The 11890-nt window shown below is 39.3% G+C and overlaps 1 protein-coding gene across 2 annotated transcripts in view; it reads right to left on the bottom strand.

The window, feature by feature from the left end:
- Usp54 (ubiquitin specific peptidase 54) overlaps positions 1 to 11890 on the bottom strand; it is a 62108-nt gene that overhangs the window by 47055 nt on the left and 3163 nt on the right. For both annotated transcript variants that reach the window (XM_028758612.1, XM_028758613.1), the window contains exon 2: positions 10934 to 11026. In XM_028758612.1, the coding sequence (XP_028614445.1) occupies positions 10934 to 11026 (93 nt within the window). The remainder of the gene's footprint in view (positions 1 to 10933; positions 11027 to 11890) is intronic.

An 11890-nucleotide genomic window follows, 5' to 3' on the forward strand; every position in this document is an offset into this window, starting at 1 on the left:
CAGGGCTACACAGAGAAACCCTGTCTCGAAAAAACCAAAAAAAAAAAAAAAAAAAAAAAAACACAAGCCCTCCTTTCTATTCCTAAATCTCCACCATTGTCTATTTTTTCCTATAGTATTTAATATTAACATATTGTTTATTTTAGTTATTGTCTACCTCTATTTCCTAGAGTATAGAAATGAGGAAAAAAATAAGTTTTACTCTTTTGCTTGATATGCTCTTATGGCAACACTGCTATATAAAAAGCAACAGAAATGTATGTTTTAAGTAACTGAATCAATCAATCATGTGATACGGGTAGATCTCATGAAAGAAGAATATTAAAGGAACTTTCTCCTCTCTCCTTAAAAAAAAAAATACAGAAAATTAGACTAGAGAGATGGCTCAGCAGTTAAGAGCACTGGCTGCTTTTCCAGAGCACTTAGGTTCAATTCCCAGCATCTACATGGCAGCTCACAGCTGTCTGTAACTCCAGTTCAAGAGTTTCTGACAACCCTCACACAGACATACATGCAGGCAAAACACCAATAAACATAAATTAAAAATAAACTATAAGAAAAGACCGAAATCACACAGAAAAACTGAAAGCCCTGAGGTAATATAAACTGTTAAGGAAATGGAGCTCAGTTTGGCTCTGCTCATTTTGAAATTAAAACTGTTTTCCTCATTTCACCCTCTCACTGGCATCTTTTCTGTTCATCCATGTTAAATATTCTAAAGCCACTCAAGTACAAACTACCATGTAACTTATTATGTTCCTACAAATGATTCCATATGTTGTGGAGGAGATAGGGCCAACAATACATACTCAGTATTAATTAATAAATTCTGAGGAAAGTCTACTGTAATTATTCCAAGTTATTTTGGACCAGTTTAGGATCTACTTGCATCTCTACTATAAAGCTAGGAGAAGCCGTGGCAAGCTGCTCTATAATTTGTTATTGAATAATAAGCATGCCTACTAGAAAGCATTTAAACTGGACCAAGGGAAGACCTAGGTCTGCAGTTTAACAAAGGGATACCTATCCTATAGACTGAAAATTTGTAGGAATGCAGAGAAACAAGGGAAAAGAAAAAGGAGAAAGCAATGACAACTACTACAAATCACATGGTGTCTTGGGCCTGACAGCTGGTGATTTCAAAAAAATAAATAAATAAATAAATAAATTCCAGCCTGGCAAGACTTGTGATCACCAGCTGGCTCATCTCAGCTGTTACTAATAAGGCACAGTGCTGACAAAACTCCACCTCCAGACTAAAGGGCCAGTGAGGTTAGAGCTTTTGTTTGGGGTCTAAACTGGTTTGCATGCCTGCCTGTGTGCAGGCACACATGGGCATGTGGAGGTCAGAGGTCTGACATCATCCTCAATTGCTTTCCATATTAGTTTTTATTGAGGCAGGGCCTCTCACTGAACCTGGATCTCACAGATTCAGTTAGACAACCCAGCAAACCCCCAGGAATCCTCCTGTGTCAGCCTCCACTGCACTGGGATTACAGGCACTTACGCCCATGACTGGCTTTTTATGAGGGTGCTGGGACCCCAAACTCAGCCTCTCCTGCTTAAGCAGCAAGCAATTTACCAACTGAGCTATCTCCCAAGCTTCCAAAACTAATTCTAAAATAGCTAGGAAATTATTTCTAGGAGAACTCTGTACAAATTAGACATTTGCAAATGTCAACCCCTTTTAGTCTTGGTTGAGTTCCTTGGAAATTAAGCCCTTCTATTCCTAAAGCAATCCTACTGAAATTACATTCTGTCCAATGCATGGCAGAAACTGTACAGCAACCTTAGGAAACTACAGTAAGCCATTTGGGCCCTGATTTGGTGGCTAGTATGTATAATCCTAGTACTCTAGAAGCTGGTATAGGAAGAATGCCATTAATTTGAGGCCAGCCTGGACCACAAAGCAAAGACCCTGTCTCCAAAATACATAAATAAATTTAAAAAGAAAAGGGGAAGAAAAAAAAAGAAAAGCAGGTTTCCCATGACTTCAAGTAATTAGGGTTTGGGTACAGAAAGAAAAGGCCTAAGCCTGGCAGTGGTGGTGCAGGCCTTTGATCCCAGCACTTGGGAGGCAGAGGCAGGCGGATTTCTGAGTTCAAGGCCAGCCTGGTCTACACAGTGAGTTCCAGGACAGCCAGGGCTACACAGAGAAACCCTGTCTCAAAAAAAGAAAGAAAGAAAGAGAGAGGGGGGGGGGGGGCAGGCCTGAGGTCAGAGCTCTGCCTGCACCCAGTGGATGGACAACAACAGATCTGGCTCTGGTATCCAGTAGCATCAATGTCTCTATGCTGTACTCTTCTCTCATCCCTTAATTAATCATAGGCAGCCTTCCCCCATCCACTTTGACTGAATCGTCTTTATTTTCTTACTTTAATTAACATCAGTCTTGCTCTGCTCTTGCTAGGAAGAACTGCATTAGGGATGAGCAGCGTAAGCCTTCCTAGCTTGCATCTGTGGAGCTGTAACTCTGCAAGATGCTCAAGCACAAAGCCCCTCTGTTAGGGAGCACACTAACCCTTGTGTGTCCCTCTCACATGAGCACAGGGGCTGGAACGGGCCTCCTCCTGTTCTCTTTTTCACCCTCCTCCCACCTTTCCCAGAGGGAGATCCTGTTCACACCAAAGAAAGCCAAGAACATTTAGTTCAGCAGTTAAGAACAGGTGGCAGCACCAATAAGGAACAAAACCTGGTATTATTCCAATTGCTGAATTCTACAGTAGGGAGAAATGACAGAAAGCTTCAAACCTAGGAACCATCTTTCCTTGTGGGTTCCTAACAATTCCATTTTGATAAGCCAAAAATCAGAACACCTTTCAGATTTCTGTCTACACTTCCTCACATGAGGAAACTAAAGGTCCTTATCATTCATTAAATAGTAAATTACCTTCATCTGTTAACTATTTTCCTGGATGCAGTACAAAAGCAACAAGACTTTAATGACTAAAAGCAGGTGCTTCCCCACCCATCTCTCTTGGATCAAGTAGCAGACAATTCTGTCCATGTGAGCAAATCATTATTGGGATTAGCAAAAGCCATGTAAATAAGACAGAAGTGCCATGAAGAAAGAACATCTTTGTGTTTTGGCATCTGCAAATACAGAAATGCAGCTGTTCCTTAAGACTTTTCTTCCCGGCACCCCCAAAAACACATACTCTTGCTTTTAAGCAGAGAACAGCTTTTATTTTTTTCTCAGAAAATCCTAGCTTTACATCTAAAATAATTCATAAGTATTAGAGACAGTGAGGTTCAGGAAGAAAATGTTCACACTGATTCTGATACCTTAAGTGCCCAAGATATTAGGATGTCTTCCAGAGAGCAGTCCAACTCCTCTCTCTCACGGGCCAACAATACCTTCTGTAAAGGCCTTCTGCCTCCTACCTGCTCTCTGCTCTCTGCTCTCGTCTGCTTTCTGCTCAGTTCTTCAGAATTCCCATTCTGTTCTGGGCTTCCCAATCTGTTTACTATTTTGGCTCTCATGATCATTTTTTTCCTATACCTCCTAGAAATCAAAGAACCTCAATGTAGACAATCTAGTCTGTAAATACAAGCCTCTAGAGGTAAGGGGGTTAGTCCTTGAGGCCTGCCGATGGATGGAGAAAACAAATCTTTCTTTTCCATTGGTTTTGTGTGATATAAGAATGCTGAAAGTTCTTCAAGATAGGGCAAGGCCATGTGCATAATAACCACATACCACCAGATATGCCAACAAAAGATTTTTCACATTTTGTTACAGAAAAATCTTAACTCCATCAAGAGCAGACAGAATAGGATGACCAGCTTCTATGTGTCCATAATCCAACTCAACAATTACCAGTTTGTAGTTAATTTAATTCCTTTTTTGTGTTGATTGCCTGTATTACTTATCCTATGCCTCCCCGCCCCCATCATTTAAGGCACATGCCAGACATTTTAGAGTATGCCTATGCAGACTCCAGAAAAGAACTCTAAAAAAATAAGAACTCTTCTTGTTTAAAGACTGCCTATACTATCCTCCAAACAGGTAATAATAATGCCTTAATATCATCAGATAATCATCCAGTTTAATAGAAGCTTGGGAGGAGCATGTCTTTTTGCTATGTAACCCAAGATATTTTCCAACTCTCTACATAACCAAGCTGGTCTCAAACTCACAGCTCTGTTCCTTCCTAAGCTTCTGAATGCTGGAGTTATAGGCATGTACCATCAGTCCCAAGTATAAAAATATTTGCCCCAGTGTTAAAGAATACAAAGAACAACTGCCTACTGTCTCCCTTGGGATCCTCTCCCCTTATGACTAAAAAGAGCTGCCTTCTAGACTTCTTAATTACAAAAGGATCCACATATCGTATATTATTTCCTTTACATTGTTATCAATATCATATCTACTGGTAAATTTAAGCCTTTATTTATACTCAGTTGATAACTTGATCTTTTCGTCTTAGAATCGTAAGGATAAAGATCAATGAAGTTACTTGTCACACTTATTCCTGCTGCTCTGCACTGAAAGACATTTCCATACATTCAAAGACAGGGGTAGAGAGAGACAAAACTTCAAAACAATGAATACAAAGATGGGCCAGAACACAGTACTGCTTTTAGTGAAAAATCATAAACTGATATTGAGATTTTATACAATACAATGGGTAATTTACTAACTTTCCCATAATAGAAGATGAGGGTCGTCACAAATTACCGACATTATTAGGATCAATATCATATCCACTTACTGCACTGAGAGAATGAATGGATCCTTGTGGATATGCACAAACAGTCTAAGTCTGTACTAAGCTTTAAACTGCCATAAATTCTAGAAAGGAAAGAGTTAATCATGATTTCTATTTTTTTCTTTTAATTAAACCCTTCTATTTGAGTATCATGTACAATCTGAACTCCAGAATCTAAAAAGGATGAAGACTACCCACAGCCTAGGAGGACCTAAGAATCAGGACAACTACTCCAAGGACAACATGACTATGCTCACATTCATAGTAATCAAAGGAAGGAAGCTAGGGCTGGAAAGATGGCTCAAGGGTTAAGAACACTGTCCCAAGTTCAATTCCCAGCACCCACATGGTGGCTCACAACCTTCTGTAATGGGATTCAATGCCCTCTTCTGGTGTGTCTGAAGGCAGCAACAGTGTATTCGCATATATAAAATAAAAAAGAAGGAAGCTAAACACGAGCACATATGAATTGAACAGACATAAAGACTTACTTCCTTATGTGTAGACTCTTATTTACTAGATAAAATTTCTAGGGAGCGTACTAGAAATCTAATTTTCTCCTTTAAATAGTATAGGATAATAGATTTACTCTCTGATATTTGCCATGAAGGATAATGAGAAACCTTCCATTGCTATAGTCTAGAAAAGACTAGGAATAAAGATAACTATTTCATGTGTCAATCTTTCAGTACTCAAAAGGAAATAGCCACATAGTACTACTCAAAAGATACTAAAGAGCTGGGCGGTGGTGGCGAACTCCTTTAATCCCAGCACTTGGAAGGCAGAGGCAGGCAGATTTCTGAGTTCGAGGCCAGCCTGGTCTACAGAGTGAGTTCTAGGACAGCCAAGGCTACACAGAGAAACCCTGTCTCGAAAAAAAAAAAAAAAAAAAAAAAAGATACTAAGGGATTGTTTTTCCCCTAAATTCTCAAATTTGCCACTAAATACTGAGGTTTCAGGACATCTTAAAATACAAAGCCTGCCCCTCCTAGCATCCCACCCCCACTAAGCACTCTCCTCCAGCTCTTACATTATACTGCAGGATTCTTTTCTTTTTTTTAAAAGTCACTAATTGAAGAAAATTTAATTTAGTCAATCAAAAGCAACATTCTTCTTTGCCTATAACAACTAGTACTCTGTCCTACATGCTGGCACTGTAAAACCTCTAGTACAATCCCTGGAAGAAGAACAAAATCTTTGTAGCATATTAAGTACAGAGTACGGATTTCCTCTCCAGAACAGAGACAAATGAATACACCAACACCAAAGTAAAGTTATCCCCTGTGGAAAGAGGGTACAAGAGCAATCCAACATGAACAATAAAAAGGACTCTAGGCTATGGGCAATGACAACTTAGGTCAGGAAAAATCATTTTAATCATAATAGATGGGAATAGATTGGGTTTTGAAAAGAAACAATTGGTATGACATAATCTTCTATTTGTTAAATCAAACTTGACAGGCATCAAGGTTCAGAGTAAGCAAAATGATACAGTAATACCAAACTTTTTAAACCAATTAATTTATTTGTATGTGTGTATATGTGTCTGTGTAGGTACAACTGTGCCACAGCAAATGTATGGAGGTCAGAGGACAACTTGTAGGAGCTCATTTCTCCTTCCACAGAATGGGTCATGTGATTAAAGTCAGATCTTAAGCTTGATGCCAGGCACCTTTCCCCAGAGTCTCTTGCTGACACAAACAAAAATTACCAGGTATCTGCATACCAGAACTAACAGTTGAAATTAATATATATATGTAATACTAATTAACACAGGGGGAAAAAGTATAAATCACTGTACCGAAAAAAAAAATAAAAAAGGAACTAGAAATATAGAAACCGCCATGAAGCAACTGAACTCACTGTGGATACAATAGATTTAGTGAACTCAAGAGACTCAAGAACTCTTGACAGATGCTGAGAAACTAGAAGGAAAAAACAAAAATAATAAAGTCATCTACTAAAGCATTCCCATAAGACCATGGCAAGAGCACTTAAGGTGGTGAAAGGTAAAATTCTCTACCCAGAGAAAAGCCAGTGTGCATATCCCAGCGCTGAGGGTGACTCCTTTGTCTAAACACAGCGTATGGAGCTGGAACCCATCCAAGAGCGTGTGAGCAAGGTTATTTTGTATTTGACTGTCTGTGTGTGACAGTGAACAATCATGTTCCAACATAATCAAATCTGACTTCACGTAATTTGTAGAATGTTAAAGCATACTTCAAAAGAAACTTTAGACTTTCCTATTTTGAAAAATATGAGATAAAAATTTTGTGTGTCAAACTTAATAGGATAAAACATTAAGGAATACAAATATGTTACTAATAATTAGCAAAAATGAGTTCTTATTAACAGTACCAAACATTCCTCTAACTTTAAAAAAAGAACAATGTGAGGAGGGGACTTAAAAACAGAGAATTTTCTCTATAAAGTATCATGGAGCCACAAAATAACATAGAATTTAAATCTCTGAATATTGGATGGCTATTTTTCTGACAAAAATTCCAGCCCTTTATTTTTGCAGAGACCAAAGAAAGGACAAACAAATCCCAGATTAGAGAAGTATAATCTGAAGAAATTAAGAAAGAAATATAGGCCGGGCAGTGGTGGCGCACGCCTTTGATCCCAGCACTTGGGAGGCAGAGGCAGGTGGATCTCTGAGTTCGAGGCCAGCCTGGTCTACAGAGTGAGTTCCAGTACAGCCAGGGCTACATAGAGAAACCCTGTCTCGAAAAAACAAAAAAAAAAAAAAAAAAAAAAAAAAGAAGAAAAAGAAGAAAAGAAAGAAAGAAAGAAAGAAAGAAAGAAAGAAAGAAAGAAAGAAAGAAATATAACTGAATGTGACGGTGAGCACCTTTAATCTCAGCACATAGAGAAGCATGCAAATCGTTAGACGCCAACCTGGTCTACAAAGTGAGTTTCAGGCCAGTCAGAGCTACAGAGCTGCATAGTGAGACACTGGAAGAAGGAATGAAGAAAGGAAGGGAAGAAAGGAGGGAGAAAGGGAAGGAAGGAAGGAGGGAGGGAAAGAAGACAGGAGGGATGGAAGGTGACAGCAAGACTGGAAGATACTTGGGCACCAAAACAGGAGAACAAAGTGTTTATAAACTAAATTTGACACAGGTAGCCTGTGGCTAATTGGAATACACTTAGGCTCTCTTCAAAACTATAAACATGCCACACACAAAACTTGGCTATTTTAACATCTATATTTACTCTGTGTGTGTGTGTGTGTGTGTGTGTGTGTGTACATTTGGAATGCATGCCAGAATTACCTGCTGGGCAAAACAGCACTTACAATCAAAATGACATGAAGTTAGTTCCCTATAGAACCTGAGTGCCTAAGACACTATGTTTTCTACTAACTTAAAGAAAATAAATCTGGTCAGATTAAGTAGTGGCAACATGAGGAAAATACTGAAGTTACACCATATCTTCAGAGTCACCAAGTCTCGGAACATCACCTCTGGCCTCCTAAATGTATCTACTCATCTATAAGCATCTTTTCTGAACTTTTCAAGACAAAAAGATTGAAAAACAAGTTTCCTTCTGCACTTGGATGTCTTTGAGTATGCAGCATAAAGGCTGAAAGCTAATTTTCTTCACTCTGGCTTATAGGATACCAGTTTACATTCCAGTAACAATTTGTCACTCTGGAAATATAACAAAAAGATGTTAGCTGGTTCTACAGAGTCCCTCCTAAAACAATAAACAGTACACACACAGCCAGACATAGTAGCTCATATCTGCAATCCAGCACTGAGGAGCTGAAGGTTTTACAGTGTGAGATAAGAGCTTCTAGTTTCAGGAAATTCCTTTACCTAGAGTCTCTCCAAGATTAGTATTTCCTTAGCAATATCTGCCTAGCATGGTTTTAATTAATCAGACTTCCCTAGAACTTACTGACCAAACAGACACTACACTGATCTAAAAATATCATTTATAAAATTAGGTAAAATGTTCTTTTGGATGGATTTCTTTGAATGGGCCTTGTGGAAAACATTACAATCAATTTATTGATTATAAAACCTATAGAAGGGGCTAGAGAGATGGTTTTGCCATTAAGAGCACTGGCTGTTCTTCCAGGGGACCAGGGTTTAATTTCCAGCACCCACATAGCAGCTTATGGGTGTCTGTAACTCCAGGTGCCGGGGACCTGATAACCTCACACATACATGCAGACAAAACACTAATGCATACAAAATAAAAATAAATAATTTTTAAAAATTTATATTTAAGGCCGGGCGGTGGTGGTGTAGGCACTTGGGAGGCAGAGGCAGGTGGATTTCTGAGTTCGAGGCCAGTCTGGTCTACAGAGTGAGTTCCAGGACAGCCAGGGAGGGCTACACAGAGAAACCCTGTCTCAAAAAACCAACCAAACAAACAACAAACAAACAGAAAATTCAAGACTATTTAGTTCACAATTTCTACTTTAAGCTAAAAGGAAACTAAATTAAATATATAATGATCATATACAGTCATGAAAAAACTAAGAATTCAGACTTCAGGCTGGGTGTGGTGGTGCATGCCTTTATTCCCAACACTCAGGAGGTGAATTCATGGCCGGCCCAGTCTACAAAGTAAGTTCCAAGGTAGCCAGGGCTATTACAGAGAGAAACCGTCTCAAAAAACAAACAAACAAACAAAAAAAACAAAATTCAACCTTCAACCTTCACGAACAAAATAATGAATCTTGCTCTGAACTCAGATGGATGCTACAGATGTACTCAAATACTACGAATCTATTGTACATCTGAGCCAAAAATCCACAGATGAACTAACACATTGGTCAAGGATACAGCACCAACCAAGGACTATCCTTGGTGTTTCTTTTTCCTTGTGAAATTTCTCTCATTTTCTTTGTCTCTTTTTTTTCTTTTTCTTTTTTTTTTCTTTTTCTTTTTTTTTATTTTTTGATTTTTCCAGACAGGGTTTCTCTGTCCAGCCTTGGCTGTCCTGGAACTCACTCTGTAGACCAGGCTGGCCTCAAACTCAGAAATCCGCCTGCCTCTGCCTCCCAAGTGCTGAGATTAAAGGCAAACACCACCACTGCCTGGCTTCTTTGTCTCTATACAAATGCCCAGACTTATTTTACTCACAGCATTAAAATATGAGATAGAGAACTGGTAGAAAAAAGAACCAGAGACAGGCAGTGGTGGCGCATACCTTTAATCCTAGCACTTGGGAGGCAGAGGCACTCTGATTTCTGAGTTCAAGGCCAGACTGGTCTACAGAGTGAGTTCCAGGACAGCCAAGGCTGGACAGAGAAACCCTGTCTGGAAAAATCAAAAAAGAAAAAAAGAAAAAAAGAAAAAAGAAAAAGGAGAAAAAAGAACGAGGCATGGTGGTATGTACCTTTAGTCCCAGAACTCCTCAGGAGACAAAGAGGTGGATCCCTGTCTTTGTGGCAGCCTGGTCTACAAAGCAAGTTCCAGGACAGCCAGAGCTACACAGAGAAACCAAAGCCTGTTTCAAAAAGCACACACAGAAAGAAAGGAAGGGAGGGAGGGAAGGAGGGAGGGAGGGAGGGGGGGGGAATCAAATGGGGGCCATGAGAGAGTTCAGCAGGTCTCCAGCTTCCACACTGTAGAAGAGAATGGACTCTGGAAAATTTGTCCTCTGACCTCCACACAAGTGTCATGGCACATACTCCAACAAAACAAATAAAATTTAATTTTTGAAAATCTAATGGGAAACATAAGAAACAAATTCCTTAAATTTAGTTTTAACAATAATAGCTGATTCCATTAAAAACTGTTTCTTCTTTCAAAAGGAAAATTCAGAATTGGCTTTAGAAGTAAACAGGCAAAGGAGACGCACACTTGAACAGCATCTCCTCACGTCAAGTACAAGCCTTCTGGCGAGCTGTCTCAGAACGGAGTACTAGCTGCATAGCAAGACTTCAAAACAAATAATCACACTCATGTTTGCTAAAAACTGCAAAAAGATAATTCAGTAACAAGTTCTTAAGAACTGCACTAATCGCCAGGCAGTGGTGGCGCACGCCTTTAATCCCAGCACTTGGGAGGCAGAGGCAGGTGGATTTCTGAGTTCGAGGCCACCCTGGTCTACACAGTGAGTTCCAGGACAGCCAGGGCTACACAGAGAAACCCTGTCTCGAAAAACCAAAAAAAAAAAAGAATTGCCCTAATCAACCAAATCTCCTCAGTAGCAGCAATCTGGCAACCTAAGATGCTGAGAAGAAACAACTTCATGGAGCTTACCTTGAGAGCACAGAAGATGCAGGAATCACCCATGCACTTGTGAGTTGTAAGCTGCCGAAAGCTACGGCGGAAGATGTCCAAGTGCCACAAAACCTTCCAAAAAAGGGGGAAACTCATTATCCTACAAACAGCCTTTAACTGCCTTTAACTTTAAAGTCAAGAATTCAAGCAAACAGGAACTGACTGCAGAAAAAAAAATCTTTACTCTCAGAACAAAAGACCATTCTTATAATATTAAAACAAATCTCAAAAAAAAAAAAAAAAAAAAAAAGGTGAAGCATCAGGGCTGGAGAAGGTTCAGTGGTTAAGAGCACATACTGTTCTTGCAAAGTTTGGTTCCTAGCACCCACAGTAGATGATTCACAACAATCTATAACTCCAGTTCTAGGGGATCCACCATCCTTATCTGGCCTCCAGAAGCATACTGCATTCATGTGTACAAACCCATACACAGACACAAAGACACAAAGACACAAAGACACACACACACACACACACACACACACAAAGAGAACTTTTAAAACATTTTTTAAATCAAAGGAGAAAATTGGAATATAGTATCTAACAAGAATGACAAACAAACATATTCTAGAAAAGTCAATCATTTCAACAGGAAATAAAAGTCATCCAGTGAAAATATCCTATGACAAAAATCAAATGTGATGTTTAAGAAGAAATTTAGGGATTAAAAACTGTAGAATTGGACTAGGGGATTTGTCATGTGATAGAGCACTTTAGCGAATGTAAGGTCTAGATTCCATGTAAAGGAACATGTAAAGGAACAACTCATCAATAAATGGTACAAAATGAATGGTCTCCACAAGAAAAGGATGAATACCTTTAAATTTGTATTAGAAGTTCAAACCAAGCCGGGCGGTGGTGGCGCACGCCTTTAATCCCAGCACTCGGGAGGCAGAGGCAGGCAGATTTCTGAGTTCGAGGCCAGCCTGGTCTACA

This window comes from Grammomys surdaster, unplaced genomic scaffold, assembly GCF_004785775.1.
Source record: "Grammomys surdaster isolate TR1022 unplaced genomic scaffold, NIH_TR_1.0 126198, whole genome shotgun sequence".
Lineage (NCBI taxonomy): Eukaryota > Metazoa > Chordata > Mammalia > Rodentia > Muridae > Grammomys > Grammomys surdaster.